General features: G+C 41.9%; 1 protein-coding gene across 6 annotated transcripts; it reads right to left on the bottom strand.

Moving 5' to 3' along the window:
• Positions 1-9,142: 9,142 nt before the first annotated feature.
• Positions 9,143-17,104, bottom strand: lsm10 (LSM10, U7 small nuclear RNA associated). Of its 6 annotated transcripts, none has more exons than XM_060911389.1 (2): positions 17,014-17,104; positions 9,143-9,671 (listed from the first exon to the last, which is right to left on the bottom strand). In XM_060911389.1, the coding sequence occupies exon 2, from the start codon at positions 9,651-9,653 to the stop codon at positions 9,294-9,296; it is 360 nt and encodes a 119-aa protein (XP_060767372.1). In that variant the 5' UTR covers positions 9,654-9,671; positions 17,014-17,104; the 3' UTR covers positions 9,143-9,293. The 6 variants fall into 6 exon arrangements, with proteins under 6 accessions (XP_060767372.1, XP_060767381.1, XP_060767388.1 ...); XM_060911398.1 differs by lacking the exon at positions 17,014-17,104 and adding an exon at positions 16,857-17,005; XM_060911405.1 differs by lacking the exon at positions 17,014-17,104 and adding an exon at positions 16,758-16,828.
• Between the last annotated feature and the right edge of the window lie 6,291 nt (positions 17,105-23,395).

The following is a 23,395-nucleotide window of genomic DNA, read 5'->3' as shown; positions in this document are numbered from 1 at the left end:
ACAATTGAGTGGAATAAAGTTTGATTTACCGGACTGCGTTGTTTTGCTTAATGCGCCTTACAATCCGGTGCGCCTTATGTGTGAACATAGACACGTTAATTCACAGTGCACCTTATAATCCGGTGCGCCTTATCGCCCGGAAAATACGGTATTTGTTTAGCCAAGAGCAGCAAGCACCAGAGGCACAGGCAAGCACAAGCAAAGCACACACCACACTCTAAGCAATCAGGTAAGTTGTTTGACACTACACCTTCCATTGTTACATTCAGGTATTCTTAGATACAATGAAAAATTAGATTATTTATTTTTATTCCACATAAGCAAACAAACAGAACTTAATTATGTATTCCCCTTTTACTTGTGCCCACTACTGCCCCCAGGTGTCCACAACCAAAAACTGTTGGAAATAAACCAAAATAATGAAGACCTGCTATATTATGTAAAGCAATTAACTAAACAAATAACTAGCAAAAGCGTCATTTTTACTAATTAGAGCAATACAATTTCAGCGTAGAAGGGCGATTTTTGTCTTGGGTTAGATGTGCGAAGGGCGCCGTTGCTTACAAGCAAAAAGGTCGATTGGATGGTCGAAATGTCCAGGATTGTTGTCAGACACAGGTGGCAACCCTAGCGAGTGACTGTGACAGTTTGTAAACAAACATGGCCGCCAGGTTTGCTTAATTAAAAATGGAAGATTTTGAGAGAATTTTGGCTGCCAGGTCGCGCCGTTGTGTGTAGCTGTCGGTGTTGATTTTAAAAGTAACTAAGTAAATTACATCAGGAAATGAATACTTAAATCTAAGTGAAAAATACTGTGGCGAGCGTGCAGCGTGGAAGAAGAGTCTGGAGACAGAAATCTTAGTTTCTCGGTTGTTCGCCTGTTCTACTGATTAACATTACACCAGCTGGAAGGTGCCACGCTAACAGTGCCAACTTGTGGGTAAGCTCATGTTGGCCTTTGAGAATGCTGATATGAAGAGTGTGTGTATGTATAATAATAATAATAATAATATTAATATTAATAATAATAATATTGGCTGGCTTTTTTCATGGTATATCAGATATCAGGGATGCAAACACAACCATGGTCAAAAAAGAGTGAGGTAGCGCAGCGACGCGGACCCCCCCCCACCACACACACACACACACACACACACAATATCAGTCAGACAACAGTTTCAACAAAACAGAACATTTCTTAATTACTATTATTTATTAATTCAGTTCCCAATCCATCTTCAGTTCCCCACCCCAAAGTCAGTCCATCTTTACTCCTTTTTCTTCCTTTTCTTTGCCACTTCCTGAAGTTTGTGTAGTGCCTTGGATGTATGCACCACGAACTCATATAACACACACATGGGTTACACATTACCATTTGATCACTCGATGTTCTAAAATAGCAGCTAGTCGGGTGCTAACGGTTAGCATTTTAACTAAGCCAGACAGCCACAAGCTTTAATAAGACCAATTCTTGCACGTATAGAACGGTATTACAGCACTTAAATATTATCTAGGAACAAAAAACAATAGTCATTAACCCATGTAGACACTACATTGAGAACATATACAGTCATCATGCAACTCCTCAAATAACATTACGTTTTTCAGGCATTTTTTACTCCAAGGATAGGTCATGGCTAATATGGTTAGATGAAGGAGGCTAGGTTACGAGAGACAAAGTTAATATATATATATAACACCAGAGGAGCCAAGCACCAGCTACTGGTCGATAGAACAGTTGCCCGAGACTGTAAGAAGAGACAGACCAACCTGTGCACTGCCTGGATTGACTACGAGAAAGCCTACGACTCAATGCCACACACATGGATACTGGAATGTCTGGAACTGTATAAGATCAACAGGAACCTAAGGACCTTCATCCAGAACTCAATGGAAATGTGGAAGACAACCCTAGAGGCCAACTCAAAACCCATTGCCCAAGTCAACATCAAGTGCGGCATATACCAAGGAGATGCGCTATCACCACTGCTGTTCTGCATAGGCCTGAACCCCCTCAGTCGGATCATCATGAAGAGCGGCTACGGGTACTGATTCCGTAGTGGGGCAACAATCAGCCACCTGCTCTACATGGATGACATCAAGCTGTATGCCAGGAACGAGCGAGAAATAGACTCGCTGATCCACACCACCCGGATCTACAGTGATGACATAGGGATGTCATTCGGATTGGACAAGTGTGGCCGGATGGTCTCAAAGAGAGGCAAGATGATCCGGACTGAGGGGATTGACCTACCAGAGGGCAACATAGGTGATATCCAAGACAGCTACAAGTACCTTGGCATCCCACAGGCTAATGGAAACCATGAAGAAGCCACAAGGAAGTCAACCACAGCCAAATACCTCCAGAGAGTAAGGCAGGTCCTGAAAAGTCAGCTGAATGGTAAGAACAAGGTCCGAGCCATCAACATGTACGCACTACCAGTCATCAGATACCCCGCTGGTATCATAAACTGGCCAAAGGAGGAGATAGAAGCCACAGATATCAAGACTAGAAAGCTCCTCACCATGCATGGAGGGTTCCACCCCAAGTCCAGCACCCTGAGACTATACACTAAGCGGAAAGAGGGAGGCCGAGGGCTAGTGAGCATCAAGACCACGGTCCAGGATGAAACATCGAAAATCCGAGAATACATCAGAAAGATGGCCCCAAAGGATGAACTGCTAAGTGAATGTCTCAGGCAGCAGAACCCTGATGAGAGTGCAGAGGAGGAGGAGGAACAGACAACCTGGAGAGACAAACCCCTACATGGCATGTACCACCGTCAGATAGAGGAAGTGGCTGATATCAAGAAATCCTACCAGTGGCTGGATAATGCAGGATTGACAGACAGCACAGAGGCACGAATCATGGCAGCACAAGAACAGGCCATAAGCACAAGAGCCATAGAGGCCAGGATCTACCAGAGTAGATCAGACCCAAGATGCAGACTGTGCAAAGAAGCCCCTGAAACAGTCCAGCACATAGTAGCAGGGTGTAAGATGCTAGCTGGATCAGCGTACATGGAGAGGCACAACCAAGTGGCTGGGATAGTATACAGGAACATCTGCAACCAGTATGGAATAGAAGTACCCAAGTCCCAATGGGCCATACCACAGAAGGTGGCTGAGAACAACAGGGCCAAGGTTCTGTGGGACTTCAGCTTCCAGACTGACAAACAGATCCTGGCTAACCAACCGGACATAGTGGTGGTGGACAAAGAGCAGAAGAGGGTGGTGGTGATAGATGTGGCGATCCCAGCTGACGCCAACATCAGGAAGAAGGAACATGAGAAACTTGAGAAGTATCAAGGGTTGAAAGAGCAGCTGGAACGGATGTGGAAGGTCAAGGGTTGCGTGGTCCCCGTGGTAGTGGGGGCACTTGGGGCAGTAACCCCCAAACTGGGAGAGTGGCTCCAGCAAATTCCAGGAACAACATCTGAAGCCTCAGTCTAGAAGAGCGCAGTCCTAGGAACATCGAAGAAACTGCGCAGAACCCTCAAACTCCCAGGCCTCTGGTAGAGGACCCGAGCTTGAGGATGACATGGATACCACCCCCCCGCCGGGGGTGAGAAGGAGATTTTTTTTATAAAAAAAAAAAATCTCCTCACCCCCCGCGGGGGGGTGGTATCCATGTCATCCTCAAGCTCGGGTATATATATGCACAATTATTTTAACACTTACGCTTGATTGTAGATGAGTAAATGACTTCCACTTCAATGCTGATTGTTTACTCCCAGTCACTGAGGCTCCAAAGAAATACACACTAGTAGATGAAATTCAGCAAGTTGATAAATGAACACACCTATCTGAGGAAAAGCCCGGGGAGTCACATTCCTTAGCAACCAGATTGCCCAGCCATCGGTTCCATCCACTGACAGTGTAGCAGCTAGTAACGGAACGCTGTTGAATATTATAATAGCAGCCAGCAGCTACACTGTCAATCTTACTATCTCTGCTGTCAATGGTTCCATATATCCACCAGGGGGAACCAAACGTTGTATGGTCTGCACAGTACTCGGGTCTATCATTACTACCAGAGTGGATTACCGGAGAGCAACCCCCCCCCCAAAAAAAACTCTTCGGATCTGCACGAATTACACAAGTCGCCCAAAATGCCGGGGAAAAAGCGGAATGCGCCGAAAAGCGCGCCGTTTGCATGCCTGAGATATAGTCCATTCAGCTCATTGTCTTCGACTTGTATCATGCTAACTGAATGGAATATATCTGATATACCACTCAACATCCGCCAAGATTATTTAAATCTAACATTCCTTAAATGTTTTTACGATGTCTGCTGCAATAACAATTATCTCTGAAACGTTAGTAGAACGGCGGCACGGTGGTGTAGTGGTTAGCGCTGTCACCTCACAGCAAGAAGGTCCGGGTTTGAGCCCCGTGGCCAGCGAGGGCCTTTCTGTGTGGAGTTTGCATGTTCTCCCCGTGTCCGCGTGGGTTTCCTCCGGGTGCTCCGGTTTCCCCCACAGTCCAAAGACATGCAGGTTAGGTTAACTGGTGACTCTAAATTGAGCGTAGGTGTGAATGTGAGTGTGAATGGTTGTCTGTGTCTATGTGTCAGCCCTGTGATGACCTGGCGACTTGTCCAGGGTGTACCCCGCCTTTCGCCCGTAGTCAGCTGGGATAGGCTCCAGCTTGCCTGCAACCCTGTAGAAGAATGAGATGAGACGTTAGTAGAACCTTGTTCATACCAGGTTCTCAGTTACACACACACAGGAAAAAAAAAACATTATGGAAAAGATTAATGTTCTTGGAAACAAACAAAAAATTTCCTCAAGGATTGTATGTATGGTTAAAGGTTCCTAAAACAGTTCTATATAGAAACCTCAGTGAAAGGGAAACCTAGAATGCTCGGCTATATCGTTCTACACTGAAGGAACCTTTTTATTCTGAGAAAGCGTATTATAAACTTCAGTAAACTAAAAAAAAAAATGTTCCTGAAATGTTTGGAAAATATCTGCTCCAATAAAGTTCAGTTTTAGAAGAAGAAGAAAATTCCCCACACCATGATCCTAGTTACATTAACAAAACAGAAACCAATTGGAATCTGAAATTTCACAGAGATGTAAGGTTTAGAAAATGTTCGCTTACATTCAAAAAAGTTCCTCAAGACGTCTATGGACGGTTCCTGAAAACATTCCTAAACCCGTTTGATACAGAACCTCATTGAAAGGGGAAACCCAGAATCCTCTGCTATAGGGTTCTACATTGAGATAAACTTTATGAAATAAATATGAGATAGAACCTTTTTAAACTGAACTAACTTGTTCTTGATTCTAAGATTCCTGTTCTTGGCTGTTCGTGGAACCCAATGTGTTCTTCTGTTTTCTGTTGCGTGTTGAGATGCTTTTCTTCTCACCATGGTTGTAAAGAATGATTATATGAGTTACTATATCCTTCCTGGCAAAAAAGCTCGAACCAAACTGGTCATTTTCCTCTGACCTCTCTTATCAACAAGGCATTTGTTTCCACCCACAGAACTGTCACTCACTCGATGATGGTTTGTTTTTCGCACCATTCTGTGTACAGGGTTCCTGTGGATCCTTAAAAGGTCTTAAAATAAAATCTGTGAAATTAAGGTTATAAGTTTTCTTCAACTCACTGTAAATTTGTTGTAAGGTAGTAAATTTGATGGGAAAAATTGTCATGTACAGTGGCCTAGCATAAAACATCTCATCTCATTATCTGCTTTATCCTGTTCTACAGGGTCGCAGGCAAGCTGGAGCCTATCCCAGCTGACTACAGGCGAAAGGCGGGGTACACCCTGGACAAGTCGCCAGGTCATCACAGGGCTGACACATAGACACAGAGAACCATTCACACTCACATTCACACCTACGGTCAATTTAGAGTCACCAGTTAACCTAACCTGTGTAGGTATCATGCCGCCATTCGGTGTCTAAGAACTACAACGCCCAGTCCTCTTCCGCGTGACCTATGTCACGCGTGGGCGGGATCATCTACGTCAGTCCGCCATGCGCGCATAAGTCCAAGCGGAAGTTCCGCTCTTTGTCTCTCGCGTCCAGTTTCCGAGGAGTCTAGACGCATAAAGAGATGCTCTCAAACCCGAAAACACTTCTTTCTTGCAAGATTCACCATCCAGCACGTTCTGTGCCTAACCACTGGCCAAGGTAAAAGTCCAGAATAGCGCGATCTTTAAACTCAACCTGAGTTACAACCGGTTTATTCGTATTAGAAGTGACGTCACGACTGCAGCCCAGGCAGTTAAAAGTTAAGAAGCGATTGAATCCTTTTTAACTCAAAAGCGCTGTGCATCTTATTCTGATCAGAGACTTTTCCTCACGAACGCTGAAGTTCGGACCAAGAGTCCTCTGCTTTCCACGGGAACCACCCAAGTGCTCCGCCGGACCCAAGAAGACTCTGCACTTTCTACACAGGCGGCTCACGTGCTTCCTGAACAGCGAAGCTCTGCAACAGCGAACATCTTCATATCTTGCTAAAGGCAGGATTAAGTAAGATTTTGGCATTTGGGCATAATTAAGATAGTCTTAGGAATTTGCTTTTATTGAAATAGTGTGAATTTAAACCCAGGTTTATTATTACATTGTTAAAACACGCAGCGTGTTGATTTATTTTGTTAATCTCTCAATTGTTTTTAATAGATAGGCTGTGCATGCTTTTCTTTACTACTAACATATTTAGTTGTCTTATTATACATCTTGACCGCATTAAGATTTCAGGGGATTCAGTACTGTTATAAGCTAGTGAAATTGGCCTATGGTTTATTTTTTTTAGCACACGTTAGCTACGGCTAATTCCTTTGTCTTTAGCAACACGTGCTCAGTAGGCCTCACCAGGCCTAACAAACACACTTTAGCTAGGCCATAGGGCCTTTCACAAACACACATTAGCAACACAAGGCTAATCTAGGCCTCCACCATGTGTAGTTAGCTACATGAGGCTAAACACATGGTCAAGTCCTTCCCACACACACACACAAGCACACATTAGCAACAGAGCTAATCCTTTGTTCTATTTAGATAACATTCCTTTGTTTTAGCCAGCAACAAGCTAGGCCATACACACACACACACACCATATCATATTTGTATATATTGATTATTATTTTTATCTTTGTATAATAAATTCATTTATTATCAAAGCTGTGTATTCATCTTGTTGGTGTGAACAATATCTGAAGTCCCCAATCTCTCAAAGAATTCAAAAAGGTGCATATAAAAGTTATGTAATATGGTAAGTGATTGTAATAATTTGGAAATATACCATAATCTAGCTGTTTGGTAATTTATCCAGGATTATTGGTATGATTCACTAAATGATTCACTAAATGATTAATTGAACGATTCACTATATGATTCACTAAATGATTCATTGAACAATTCACTAAATGATTCACTGAATGATTCACTTCAAATGAGACTGATTCTATGGTATGATTCAATTCAAATGAGTCAAAGTAAACGATTCAATGGGATTGATTCATTTTAATTATTAACCTTCAAATTTAATGAGACTGATTTAATGAGATTGATCACTTAATTTCAATAATTAACTGATTGCACCCACACCTGCATGTCTTTGGACTGTGGGGGAAACCGGAGCACCCGGAGGAAACCCACGCGGACACGGGGAGAACATGCAAACTCCGCACAGAAAGGCCCTCGCCGGCCACGGGGCTCGAACCCAGACCTTCTTGCTGTGAGGCGACAGTGCTAACCACTACACCACCGTGCCACCCCCATAAAACATCTAATAATGCATATTTGTTTGATTAACTTTAGTATTAGACACTGACCTTTAATAGAAGTTTTACGTTATGTTTAGTGTTGAAGTTCCGTTATGTGTCTTCCATAGACAGTAAGTCATCGCCAGTTGCTAAAGGCAGTAAGATCAGATGTTGCAAATTTAACGAGAAATGGTTGGAGGAGGATAAATTTTGGAGTTGGTTGGTGCCAATAGGAGAAGATTAGGCAAAGTGCAGTCTATGTTGAAAAACCTTCACTTTAGGGACCAAAAGCAACTGAATTCGAATCACAGACTTCCAATTTTATTGTTTTTTTTAAACAGAACAATTAATGAATTTAGGGCCATGTGGCTGTAAATTCTCCACTATTTTTTCCTGTTTCACTATGACCTAATACAAGATACTACATCATGCATCACATCACGTGGTGGGCTTTCCCCGTTCGCGCAAGGCATTGTGGGATACAAATTTGAAACAGGAGAGAAAAATGGAGGACGTGAGTGTGCGGATGAAATGTGAAAGACCGACTACAGTAACAGAAAGAAAGTGAGAAGAAAAGACGTTATGTTATATACAAAGGAAAGGAAACGCAGGACCAAACTAATAAATATGGGCGCTCAGCGAGCACCTCGGTGTGACCAGCTGTTCGTTTAGCGACAGAATGATGGAACTGTCAGTGCACGCTCAAAGGTAAACCTGTAGATGGCAGTAATGCAACACTGTGAATACCAGCTGCCGTAAAACCCAAAAGAAGACGGTGGTAAACCTGCGCATGCACACACACACGGACTTCCTCTGTCTGCTTGACTGCGTGAAGCGAGCGATTTCATGCACATTATTTGCTTTAATCCCCTCAAATTAAATAACTTCCCAGCCACAGAATGGCCTGATATTTTGTGAGATATTACAGAAATAAACATACATCACAATGAGCACGTTTCAGATGGAACTAAATTTCACCGATTTTATGAAATCGAAAGGCCGTCTCACTTTTAAAGTCAGTGATAGTGGGGTTATGCTAATCGTCTGCTGTGTCTGAATAGTTTCAACATTTTTGGCGACCTTAAAAAGGTCTTAAAAGGCATTAAATTTTACTTTTAAAATGGTGCAAGAACCCTGGTGTACACTCTAGAGACTGTTGTATGTGAAAACACCCATGTCACAGTGAAAGAAAGTAAGTCACACTTCACTGTGAGATCACAATTTTTCCCGTTCTGACGTTTGAACGTCGTGAACATTAACTGAAGCTCTCGATTTGTATCTGCGTGATTTTATGCATCGAGGGATCGGCTGATTAGAGAAGCGCGTCAAACCGCAGGTGGATGTAGGGATGTTCCTAATAAAGTGGCCAGTGAGTGTAGTTGCACCTGTGACTTGATTCAGAAAACACAAAACCAACACTTTCCACAATGTTTCTGTATTTGCACATAACCTTCTTACAGAAGGCAGAATTTCCAGACGTGAGACGATGACACAACGTTCACGATATCATGAGGTATTTAAAGAAATCTGTTCTCATTCGTCAGAGTTTTTTCCACCAACATGTCGTAACTCATTTCTTCTTCTTGCTGTACTCCTTCCTCCCTTTCGCGGTGAAGCAGCGCACTCTGTGGATCTTCTCCAGCTGGGTCTTGACGGTCTCGACGATGTCCATGTGGTCAGGAATGTGCACGTAGCGCACGTTACGGCCGGTCACGAACAGGTCGGCCATCTCCGAGACGTTCCCTCGTCTGTCCCGGTACAGGACGTCCTCCAGACGCACATTCATGAAGGCGTCCACATTGAGGACACGACCCCGGGCCGTGCTCTCGTCCCGCAGCTCCACCGTAGTCACCTGACCGTGCAGACCCTGCAGCAGCACCACCAGGCTGTTCTCCGAGATGGTGCGCTCTGCAATCGACTGAGTCGCCATTGGTTATCCGCTACAGCACTGCCGCACACAACCATACACACATGGCGTTAATGATATAAACACGCAAAGATGTTTTATTCAGTAAAATGGGTACCGGATTGTGCAAATTACACTCATAACCAGTCACTTTTCTTTCGCTAGGTACCAAACTTTTGCTTCATTCATGGTTTTTATACGGGGGGGAAAAAAAGTCATGTCCTCAATGTGGACGCCTTCATGAACGTGCGCCTGTTTAAACCACTATTTCACAATTTATCTACAAATCCAGGGGTTTAAAACAAACCAACCAAACAACTATGCAAGTCAAAATATTTAAACAAAAATTTATCTTATTAGGCCAAAAAAAAAAAAAATAGTGTGTTTCCGGTAACATGAAATACTAAAATAAGGTCGGTAGGTAGGAAAGTTTTTTTTTTCTTAATTTTTTTTTAATTTTGTTCGAAAAAATTAACACAAGTAAACAGGGGTTAAATTGGGATTGGTTATGTGGGGGGGCTCTGCCTCGTACCCGCCCCTGCCCCCGCCGCCCTGCCCCAATATACTTTTTGGAAAATAACCCTCTAATTTGATAACCATATCATATTGCACAGAGATATACACCTTATCTGTGTGTTGTAGGCCTATGTGTGTCTTGTAGTGCCCCCCTACACATTATGGCAGTTTGAATGTAGATTGGTTGGCCAATGTAACAGATTGTACAGGTTGTTGTACATTGGTTTGAAGGAAATGATTAGTGGGGGGTCTGGGGGTCCTCCCCCAGAAGTTTTTTATTATCATACATGTTATTTGCTGAATTCTGGTGCATTTTAATAAGTTGTTAGCTGACTTTACAGAGGTAGGTTGAGCAATATCATGTTAAATCTTGTCACATGCCTACAGGTGAAAAATGTGAAGGAGAAATGTTCAGTGAGAAAATTTGAAGGCTTGCACAATCTTAAACCAAAACAGTTGATTTATTTTGGAGGATAAATGTTAAATATGCCAAAACACTGTCAGTCAAATTGTCAATCAAATATATTCATGCAGTGAATGCAACCAAATACAAACAACACTATAACATTGGAAGCATTTATTATTCTTGTTATTATTATGTATTCAATTATTTATTTGGCATGTGGTGCTTTTTGTATTGTCTAGAACATACATAAGATGAGCATATTATAGCAGCAAAATAGAAGCACAATCATTTGAATGCAGCAAAAGTTTTGCTGCATTCAAATGATTGTGCTTCTATTTTGCTGCTATAATATGCTCATCTTATGTATGTTCTAGACAATACAAAAAGCACCACATGCCAAATAAATAATTGAATACATAATAATAACAAGAATAATTACACTAATAATATTAACAATAATAATAAATTAACATTAAATTAAATATTAACAATAAATAATAAAACACTAATAATATTAACAATACAGTGAACATAATCATTATCATATTTTTTATTATTAAAAACAAAATATCAAATAATACTGAAGAGGGGAAAAAATAATACTGATCTAAATATGTTTTGTTTTTATTTTTAGACAGTATGTGTTTTGCTAAACACATACTGTCTAAAAATAAAAACACAACATATTTAGATCAGTATTATTTTTTCCCCTCTTCAGTATTATTTGATATTTTGTTTTTAATAATAAAAAATATGATAATGATGATCTCCCCCTTCCCCCTGGCTAATTTCTGTCGATAACTGGGGACTATGGAAATTGAACTCGCCAAATGCACAGACAGTTCGTTCAAGCACCTCTGATGGATTAGGATCGTATGCAGGTAAAAGGGGAGACGGTGTACGGAGAAAATTATAAACAAGTCACAACGCTGAAACACAAGCCCAAAAACCCGCAAACCACGACTTCTGATTTTTTTTAAAGCGAGCTCACAAAAAAGAAACCCCAAAGTCGCTTATAAAAAGCGGAATTGGCAACCCACGCAGTGTTCCAGAAACCAGAATCTCTGATCACAAGTTCTGTTCTAAATAGCTTTGACAGGTCATCTTGTTATCAGGAAAACTATGATCTATCTCATAAAAGTCATGGGTTTATTGATTAATAAAACGATATTTAATTATTCAGAACTGAAAATCGTGAAAAGGGTTTGTTGCTTTTGATGTGTGCGTGATCATATGCCATCCGCTCCGAGCTTATGTGCCGGGGCTCAGCCCCGGACAGCCCCGGCCCAATTTAACCCCTGCAAGTAAACATCTTACAAAATAGTATTTTGGCACAGAATCCTTTATACCACACATCATAATAAAATAAGTGTTTTAAATCTTTAAACGAATAAAAAAAAATATTGCGAGAGTTCGAGTTATGATCTACAGAAGCAATATTTCATGATATTTTCATGTAATAACGTGAAAACACCTTATCAAGAAATAACGTGAAAATAACGTCCTAGGCTAGGCTACTTCCATTAAAAGCAGACGGCCTAGCCCAGCCTATTGTAGAACTTGGGTCGAGCAAAAACATGGCTGAATCCTGAATGACTCATATTTGTATAAATAGGGGACTACATAGGCGGCAAAATGTAGTGTTTTTCCCTGCCATGGAAGTGCACTTGTATACTGAAAAGGAAGCAATTTGCATTACAGCCTTGAATGAGGATTCAAAATGGCGACTTGGCTCAGTTTTCCTTCCTCCTTCAGTATACAAGTGCGCTTCCATGTTTATGCAGGAGGGCTGATAGAAGTGGCGAAACATGGGGGCGTCGTGGCTCAGGTGGTTGGGGCGCCGTGCCATGGGTGCGGGCGACCCGGGTTCGATTCCGGCCCGAGGTCATTTCCCGATCCCTTCCCGTCTCTCTCTCTCCCGTTCGTTTCCTGTCTCTGCGCTGTCCTGTCCAATGAAGGTGCAAAAAGCCCAAAAAAATATCTTTAAAAAAAAAAAAAAAAAGAAGTGGCGAAACATTTTACTTTTTATCATTTCTTTCACAACTTGAATGCGTTGAAACAAAAAATTATGACAAACTAACGCCGCTTACACTAAAATATCGAGGGAAATTTGTAATAAAAACTTTACGGTCGGCAATTTCGACGCGGAAATTCTCGATCGGTCGGGTTACCGGAAACACACTTTTTTTTTATTTGGCCTTATTGAATAATATGATTGATTATTCAAAAAGTGGACTGAGAGTTTAATTTCTTGGAGAATATTCATTTTCGACAAAAACAGAAAGAAGGATGCAAACTTACACTTTTTTTTAATACAAGTTAACGTCTTAACATTCATTACTAGACATCATTTCACTCATTTTGTTGTATGAAGGACTTCTATTCCGGGAACACTGGGTGTGAAGAGGGGAATATTCCCTGGATGGGACCCAAGGATGAGTATTCAGTCACTCATTTCCACTCAGGGGGGCTGTTTCACAGTCAGGGTACCAAAGTGGACTATATGGAATGGATCAAGTATCACTTAAGTACAATAAGCAGTGTTGTAGTTGAGTCACTCAAGTCCGAGTCCAGTCTCGAGTCCCCAGTGTTCAAGTCCGAGTCTCATCTCATCTCATTATCTCTAGCCGCTTTATCCTGTTCTACAGGGTCGCAGGCGAGCTGGAGCCTATCCCAGCTGACTACGGGCGAAAGGCGGGGTACACCCTGGACAAGTTGCCAGGTCATCACAGGGCTGACACATAGACACAGACAACCATTCACACTCACATTCACACCTACGCTCAATTTAGAGTCACCAGTTAACCTAACCTGCATGTCTTTGGACTGTGGGGGAAACCGGAGCACCCGGAGGAAACCCACGCAGACACGGGGAGAACATGCAAACTCCGCACAGAAAGGCCCTCGCCGGCCACGGGGCTCAAACCCGGACCTTCTTGCTGTGAAGCGACAGCGCTAACCACTACACCACCGTGCCGCCCCAAGTCCGAGTCATTAAGGAAAATTCCGAGTCGAGTCCAAGAACAAGACTCCAACCACACCATTTGACACTGGCTGTTTCAGCACCATTAACATTAGTTTGTTCCTGAACAGGTGAATGTGCTTCTCTTTATCAGGGAATGTGAAGTATTCTGTCAGAGACGGTTGGGAGACGGATGTAAGTGCAGAAGGTGTGTTTATTAATACAAGTGAAGACGGTAAACAATCAACGGCAGGCAAAATCGTAAAACGGTGAGCGAGGCACAAACAGGCTATCGTAGACTCGGCAGAATCAAAGACGAGAAACAGGAAATCAGGAAACCAAACAAGGAAATAAGGCTCGGTAATGTGTCAGCAATGCAACTCAATACTTCGCAAAGTAAGTGCGTTTTCAGTCTTTATATCAGCGTGCTGATTGCGCCTTAATCCTATACAGGTGCGAGTTGTTTATGGCGCACACGCAAGAGTCCGCTTGGCATGTGCGCTGTCCGGAGTGTGCCCGAGAGTCTATCTGATGCACGCGCCAAGGCGCGCAGGTGTGACACTCTGACATGAAATTAGTACAAAAATTAATGTAGATATAAACATCTTATGCCAAATTATTATGGCATGTTACAAAAAATAAAGAAAAAATGCGAGTCTGAATGCAGTTAATTCACAAGTCTGAGTCATCAGTGCTCAAGTCCAAGTCGAGTCATGAGTCCTTAAAATTAGGGAACGAGTCAGACTCGAGTACTACAAGCCTGATCCTTACACGCTATCAGTTGAAAAATGATCTTCCATCCGTTGAGTTCCCTGACATCTCAAACTACCTGGTGCTGCTGGTAGAGATTCTACAACTTTTTATATGTGGCTGGGTTACAAATCTGTGGATCAGGACACTACAAGATAAATCCTGTCTCGTTTTTGCCCGGGTAAGGAGGAATTTCTGGGCTTTTTGTACGTGTCTTTGTGATGGTTGCTAGGACGCTACAACTTTTAGTATGGGGTGTAAACAAACCACAGCAGCTCGATTCCCAATCCTCCCTGCTCTTCTTCTCCAGCAAATAATACGTTAGCTTTTTCATTGCTATTAAAACAGAGAAAATGCAGCGAGAAGGCACACTCCAACATCTATGTCGGTAACGCTAAGCCACAAATCTACATCGTCACGCCAAATGTTTTAAGGAATTTTGTATGGCTCCATGAATAACCGCTAATAAACCCTAATTTCCACGTATATCGATCCTTTGCGTCTTTCTAACTGAGATTATCCAAGTAACCCGGTAATAAAGCTGTTTTTAGCCGTGGCTTTCTTCGAACTACAGATGTCTGACATTTTCAAGATCGCTTGTCTTCAGTATGTAAAGCCTAGGTCACAACCGGACGTACGATTTTTTGGCCGTGCGATTTTTGGCGTTTCCCAAATCGCTGCATTTTTTTTGTTCGTGGAGAAAGATGCGCGCTGGCCGTAAGTTTGTCTTGCAACCTGAAAAAAACGTAAGCACCCGTAGAGTTTGTTTGACATGACAAAGAACCTCTGTGGCCGGTCTACGGCTCGAAAATCAGCACGTCACACGCGCGCCCTCCGTGCATTTCTTGCGTTTTTTGCATGTAGACCGGCCGTAGGAGCACGTATATGGAATCAATTTTGGGCCAAAATGTTCATACAATACTTTTGAAATATCAAACAAAAACGATAAATCAAAATTAAAAAAAAAAATTTAAAAAAAGGTAAATTTTTTTTAGACTGGCAAACAAATTATTCGTGTAATCATGCAAAATATCAGTCTGTTACTCTTCAGAAACCTTTTATTTTTGTTCTGCGTCTTTCTCAGTTTTGTTTGACGTAATTTATTTTGGTTGCGATTCCAGCTTTCTCGTTTGCGCTCCCTGACTTTTTGCTTGCGGTTTTGGCACAAACTTGACGTGTGGGTGGGCTGTCCAGGAATGCATTCCCATTGGCTAACTTGTGTTCGACTGACAGCTACGCTCAGCCATTCCCTACTCGGATTCTAGCGGACTGTTTGACGAGTGACCGATCCATTGACGGTAAACAAGGATCGAGTGGACTTCAGTGGCGACTATGATATTGAATTAATTCAACAAAGTGTAAGTGCGGGACAAATGTGTTGTATGTGTTGCAGTAGCGCACATTATGCAGGTGTGTTTAACGTTAGCAAGACAGCTATTATATTGGGTAGTGGAGCTAAGGCTAACATTTGACTTGCCACGAAACACCTGCATAATGTGCACTACTGCAACACATTTGTCCCGCACTTACACTTTGTTGAATTAATTCAATATCATAGTCGCCACTGAAGTCCACTCGATCCTTGTTTACCGTCAATGGATCGGTCACTCGTCAAACAGTCCGCCAGAATCCGAGTAGGGAATGGCTGAGCGTAGCTGTCAGTCGAACACAAGTTAGCCAATGGGAATGCGTTCCTGGACAGCCCACCCACACGTCAAGTTTGTGCCAAAACCGCAAGCAATAAGTCAGGGAGCGCAAACGAGAAAGCTGGAATCGCAACCAAAATAAATTACGCCAAACAAAACTGAGAAAGACGCGGAACAAAAATGAAAGGTTTCTGAAGAGTAATAGACTGATATTTCGCACGATTACACGAATAATTTGTTTGCCAGTCTAAAAAAATTTACTTTTTTTTTTTATTTTGATTTATCGTTTTTGTTTGATATTTCAAAAGTACTGTATGAACATTTTGGCACAAAATTGATTCCATACACGTACGAGGCATAAACAAATTCCACTAGCAAGGGTTACTCACGCAAGTGTGACGTCAGTGCAAGGGGTCTATTGGGACATTTCTGTTCTCTTTAGAAAGATGGAGGAAACCAGAGAACCCCGAGGAAACCCAGATATGCACACAAGGAGAACACGGTCAACTCCGTGAACCCTGTGGATCCGAGATTGAGACGGGGTATAAATTAATTTAGCATGAAGCTAAATTTCTTTAAGGGTGCTGTATACGCTAAAAGATCAGGGGCACAATTTTCACGTCATCAATAAAACCTCTCAGTAGAAAGAAAGAATGTGGGAAAGTTTTACACCATGTTTACTTCAAATGGAAATTATTCTTCAACAGAGAGATCTTGAAATAATATTTTAAATAAAGTAAACAATTCATTCAGCTAAAAATAACGAGGCTAATAAAGCTAACAGGCTAATTACAGCCATTAGTTTAGCATCATGCTAACTTCATTTGAAACATGAGCTTATGAACTACCGTGGTCTTGTTCGCAAATCCTCTCTTCTCCCGACAGACGCGCACTACATACAGCACTAATGTAACTGGATGATACACCCTACCTAGGGCACTACATACCCGTTTGGGATTCACCCAGACTGCACGCAGGCTTTTTTTTTCCACCGAAAATAACCCTGACGAAATATTTAACGACGAAACAAATTTAATTTTAAAATCCTCAAGAATCGAATATGTTTAGAAAAATATATTACTTATAAAATTTATTAAAAAATACCTCTAATGGTTGCTATTCGGCATATTTAAAAAAAAAAAAAAAGCTATGACATTTTTCACAACAGCCCCATTGCTCCGCCTCTGACCGCCATGTTGTAGTGACGTCATTCATTTCCGAAGCGCGTTGTCTCCCTCTAGCGGCCTCAAACCAAACTACAGTATGAACAATTCAGATTAGGCTATTATTATTTATCTCTCATCTCATCTCATCTCATCTCATCTCTAGCCGCTTTATCCTGTTCTACAGGGTCGCAGGCAAGCTGGAGCCTATCCCAGCTGACTATGGGTGAAAGGCGGGGTACACCCTGGACAAGTCGCCAGGTCATCACAGGGCTGACACATAGACACAGACAACCATTCACACTCACATTCACACCTACGGTCAATTTAGAGTCACCAGTTAACCTAACCTGCATGTCTTTGGACTGTGGGGGAAACCGGAGCACCCGGAGGAAACCCACGCGGACACGGGGAGAACATGCAAACTCCACACAGAAAGGCCCTCGCCAGCCACGGGGCTCGAACCCGGACCTTCTTGCTGTGAGGCGACAGCGCTAACCACTACACCACCGTGCCACCATTATTATTTATTTAAAAGAAAATATTAATTTTTCTACAGACTTAAATATATATGATTTAATTTTTGTCAAAATTTAGTGTTAGTTTATTTATATAGTAGTAGTATTGCTAATAGTGGTGTAGTGGTAGGTGCAATATATAAGTAATATATTGTCGCCTCATAGCAAGAAGGTTGGGGTTTGAGCCCAGCGGTCGACGGGGACCTTTCTGTGCGGAGTTTGCATGTTCTCACCGTGTCCGCGTGCAGGGGTTAAATTGGGATTGGTTATGTGGGGGGGCTCTGCCTCGTACCCGCCCCTGCCCCCGCCGCCCTGCCCCAATATACTTTTTGGAAAATAACCCTCTAATTTGATAACCATATCATATTGCACAGAGATATACACCTTATCTGTGTGTTGTAGGCCTATGTGTGTCTTGTAGTGCCCCCCTACACATTATGGCAGTTTGAATGTAGATTGGTTGGCCAGTGTAACAGATTGTACAGGTTGTTGTATATTGGTTTGAAGGAAATGATTAGTGGGGGGTCTGGGGGTCCTCCCCCAGAAGTTTTTTATTATCATACATGTTATTTGCTGAATTCTGGTGCATTTTAATAAGTTGTTAGCTGACTTTACAGAGGTAGGTTGAGCAATATCATGTTAAATCTTGTCACATGCCTACAGGTGAAAAATGTGAAGGAGAAATGTTCAGTGAGAAAATTTGAAGGCTTGCACAATCTTAAACCAAAACAGTTGATTTATTTTGGAGGATAAATGTTAAATATGCCAAAACACTGTCAGTCAAATTGTCAATCAAATATATTCATGCAGTGAATGCAACCAAATACAAACAACACTATAACATTGGAAGCATTTATTATTCTTGTTATTATTATGTATTCAATTATTTATTTGGCATGTGGTGCTTTCTGTATTGTCTAGAACATACATAAGATGAGCATATTATAGCAGCAAAATAGAAGCACAATCATTTGAATGCAGCAAAAGTTTTGCTGATTGTGCTTCTATTTTGCTGCTATAATATGCTCATCTTATGTATGTTCTAGACAATACAAAAAGCACCACATGCCAAATAAATAATTGAATACATAGGACTATGGAAATTGAACTCGCCAAATGCACAGACAGTTCGTTCAAGCACCTCTGATGGATTAGGATCGTATGCAGGTAAAAGGGGAGACGGTGTACGGAGAAAATTATAAACAAGTCACAACGCTGAAACACAAACCCCAAAACCTGCAAACCACGACTTCTGATTTTTTTTAAAGCGAGCTCACAAAAAAAGAAACCCCAAAGTCGCTTATAAAAAGCGGAATTGGCAACCCACGCAGTGTTCCAGAAACCAGAATCTCTGATCGCAAGTTCTGTTCTAAATAGCTTTGACAGGTCATCTTGTTATCAGGAAAACTATGATCTATCTCATAAAAGTCATGGGTTTATTGATTAATAAAACGATATTTAATTATTCAGAACTGAAAATCGTGAAAAGGGTTTGTTGCTTTTGATGTGTGCGTGATCATATGCCATCCGCTCCGAGCTTATGTGCCGGGGCTCAGCCCCGGACAGCCCCGGCCCAATTTAACCCCTGTCCGCGTGGGTTTCCTCCGGGTGCTCCGGTTTCCCCCACAGTCCAAAGACATGCAGGTTAGGTTAACTGGTGACTCTAAATTGAGCGTAGGTGTGAATGTGAGTGTGAATGGTTGTCTGTGTCTATGTGTCAGCCCTGCAATCACCTGGTGACTTGTCCAGGGTGTACCCCGCCTTTCGCCCGTAGTCAGCTGGGATAGGCTCCAGCTTGCCTGCGACCCTGTAGAACAGGATAAGCGGCTACAGATAATGGATGGATGGATTGCTAATAGTGGTGTAGTGGTTAGCGCTGTCGCCTCACAGCAAGAAGGTCCGGGTTCGAGCCCCGTGGCCGGCGAGGGCCTTTCTGTGTGGAGTTTGCATGTTCTCCCCGTGACCGCGTGGGTTTCCTCCGGGTGCTCCGGTTTCCCCCACAGTCCAAAGACATGCAGGTTAGGTTAACTGGTGACTCTAAATTGACCGTAGGTGTGAATGTGAGTGTGAATGGTTGTCTGTGTCTATGTGTCAGCCCTGTGATGACCTGGCGACTTGTCCAGGGTGTACCCCGCCTTTCGCCCGTAGTCAGCTGGGATAGGCTCCAGCTTGCCTGCGACCCTGTAGGACAGGATAAAGTGGCTACAGATGATGGATGGATGGATGGATGGTTAGCACTGTCGCCTCATAGCAAGAAGGTTCTGGGTTCGAGCCCAGCGGGGGCCTTTCTGTGTGGAGTTTGCATGTTCTCCATGTGTCTGTGTGGGTTTGCTCCGGTTTCCCCCAAAGACATTCAGGTTAGGTTATTTGGTGGCTCTAAATTGTCCGTGAATGTGAATGGTTGTCTGTGTCTATGTGTCAGCCCTGCAATGATCTGGCGACTTGTCCAGGGTGTACCCCACCTCTCGCCCATCGTCAGCTGGGATAGGCTCCAGCTTGCCCGTGACCCTGCACAGGATAAGTGGCTACAGATAATAGAAGGATATTGTTATTCATTTATTTAAAAAAAAAGTATTTATTTTTCTACAGAATTAAATATATAGGATTTAATTTGTGTCAAAATTTAGTGTTTCATGTTGGTTTATTTTCATTTGTTTTATTTTTGTGTTAGTCTTTATGTAGTAGTAGTCTCGCCAATGGCGGCATGGTGGTGTAGTGGTTAGCACTGGTGCCTCATAGAAAGAAGGTTCTGGGTTTGAGCCCAGCGGCTAACGAGGGCCTTTCTGTGTGGAGTTTGCATGTTCTCCCCGTGTCAGTGTGGGTTTTCTCCAAAGGCATGCAGGTTAGGTTAATTGGTGGCTCTAAATTGACCGTAGGTGTGAATGTGAATGGTTGTGTGTCTCTGTGTGTCAGCCCTGTAATGATCTGGCAACTTGTCCAGGGTGTACCCCGCCTCTCGCCCGTAGTCAGCTGGGATAGGCTCCAGCTTGCCTGAAACCCTGTAGAACAGGATAAAGCGGCTAGAGATAATGAGATGAGATATCTCTGATACTTTGATTCTGACACAAATTTAATTCTATATAAATATTTTATACAAAATAATAGAATACATTGTGTATGACATATACATTCAGCTTAAATGAATGTTTTCAAATAAATATATAAATAAATTTGGCTGTTTCATATAAGATTTATCCATTTGCTTACTTCAGTCTTTTAAACTTGATTCAACCACAACAATAAGTCACAGATTATAAAATTAGAAAATAAATTTTACAGACAAATTAAATTTAACTCTGTAATAATAGTGTAATAATAAGTCTTAGCCAAGAACACGCTTCAGGAATATTAATAAACTCCTCCAACTTCCTGCAGGCCCTTATACAGCTGAGCAGTGTCATACTTTTTTTTTTACATTCTTTTGAAAACAAAATCAACCAAATTTATTGCTATTTTCCTTCTTTTCATTCATTCTCCCCTGTTAATTTTCCTTCTCTGGTTACAAAACTCACTTCCTTCACACCTCTTGACTCTCGGTCTGTCTCTGAATTCATCATTAAGTCTAATCCGTCCTCCTGTCAGCTTGACCCCGCCCCCAAACCTCTACGTAAGGCTTGTTCATCTATATCAATATTCCATTTGACATAATTATTAACACTTGTCTCTCTTCCGGCTCTGTCCCTACTGCAGTTAAACCTGACTTGGATCCAATATGTCTTTCCAATTACAGACCCATCTCTAACCTTCCTTTTCTAGCTAAAGTGATGGAAAGAATATGCTAACTCAATATCCTCCTCAACTTAAGTGAGGAGGATATTGAGCTTAAGTAACATTTGACACTGTTAATAATGATGTGCTCATTTCCTGTCTTTCCTCTATTGGTATCACACTCAAGCCCTTCAGTGGTTCAGGTTGCATCTTACAAACACAGCAGTTTATCACACTAGATCTACACAAGCCCTCCACCTCTCCTGTTGTAGGTGTGGTGTCCCTCAGGGATTGGTTCTTTGGACCTTTCACTTTTTAATCCATGGCCTTAACTTTCACTGCTATGCAGATGATATTCAGTTCTATCTCAGTACATACTCCTCCACAGACTCCCCTCGCAACACATGATCAGATTGTATCTCAGATTTAAAGCTTTGGATGCAGGAAAACTTTCTCAAGTGTTACTGCTCGGCCCCTGATCAAAATCATCCAGTCTTTGTTAGTATTGATAGTGTGTTTATTAGCTCATCCGGCTGACAAGCGATGAGTTTATGCCACCGTGTGCCGTCCACATTTCACGAAAATTGCTTTTTCTTTCTCAATTCTTCACTGATTTTTATTCTTTTTGGCAGGAAGGTAGGTCTGCCTAGGGTGTATATAGGTTCTACCCTAATTTGCATAATTGCACTTAGTAATGAAGATATGGAGTAATTAATCAATCCCTAACGAGCAGTTTCCACACAAATCGCTTCTTCTTCCTCAATTCTTCACTGATTTTGATTCTTTCTGGCATGAAGGTAGGGGAACCTAGGATGCATGTATAAAGTTCTACCCAGATTTGCTTAATTACAATTATGAATGAAGTTATGGACTAATTAAGCTTTAATGAGCAGGTCAACAAAAATCGCTCCTTCTTGGTCAATTCCTTGCTGTTTTGGATTCTTTCTGACAAATAGGTCGGTATTCCTAGGGTGGAGATATATATAAAAAAAATAATCTCATTATCTCTAGCCACTTTATCCTGTTCTCCAGGGTCGCAGGCAAGCTGGAGCCTATCCCAGCTGACTACGGGCAAAAGGCGGGGTACACCCTGGACAAGTCGCCAGGTCATCACAGGGCTATATAGCTATATATATATATATATATATATATATATATATATATATATATCTTGCAACATTTATTATGCAAGGTGGCCCACTTTAGATCGTTCCTTCTGGACGAGATGGGGCCGGAGCGAGCGACGCCGTCACTGACGGTCTCGTTAAACCTGCTCCTGTTTCCAGAAATCTTGGTGTACTATTTGACCCATCATGTAATTTTGATCTACATTTCATTGACAAGTCCTGCACCAAAATTTCATTCTTTCACAAGAGTAAAATCACTCATGTCCACCAATTTCTGACTAGTAATGATGAACAAACTCTGGTTCATGCTTTTATTAGGTGTCACTTAGACTGCTGCAATTCCCTCTTCATTAGCCTCTTGGATAATTCATTCCAAAAGCTACAGTTTATTTAGAAATTCATACACCTAAATAATAATGAAGTTTAATACTTTACATAACCTCATGTAGATCCTGTCTACGTCCTGCACACATCTGAATTGACAGTTTACTTGACTTGAATTCTACAGATGAAGTTCTTACTCATACCAAGTCCTCCACTCACATCACTCCCATCCTCAATGACCCTAAGCCATAACTACATCACTTATTTACCACAACACATTACGGGCGATACCTGGGGTCAACTCTGCCGTATTGTTACTTTCACCTTTGTTAAACACTGCATTGTTCTGTCTAACCAGTTTTAACCATGCTGCCTAAACTGAATTGCTGTGTGCCTTACTGTGGCCCCACAACAAAGAGAACACCTCATTTGAGCTTTTATCAGCTGTGAGTCAAGAAGAAAGAAATGGATAAGTTTAATCTGCAATGAAAACCTTCCAGCTGAATTGAAATGGACAAGTGTTTGTAGCTTACATTTCTCTGATGGGAAAAAGACATACTTAAACTGTGACCCAGCAATATTTCCATGGTCTACAGGCCTTTGGTTATAGATGACAACAATCAACACTGTTCATCATCGGAAATTA

Source organism: Neoarius graeffei, chromosome 2, assembly GCF_027579695.1.
Source record: "Neoarius graeffei isolate fNeoGra1 chromosome 2, fNeoGra1.pri, whole genome shotgun sequence".
Classification (NCBI taxonomy): Eukaryota; Metazoa; Chordata; class Actinopteri; order Siluriformes; family Ariidae; genus Neoarius; species Neoarius graeffei.
Note: the sequence above shows the minus strand (reverse complement) of the source record. Positions and strands in the feature narration are given on the sequence as shown.

Coding starts and splice junctions, on each gene's coding strand:
- lsm10 (XM_060911389.1), bottom strand. CDS start 9,653: ATGGCGACTCAGTCGATTGCAGAGCGCACCATCTCGGAGAACAGCCTG.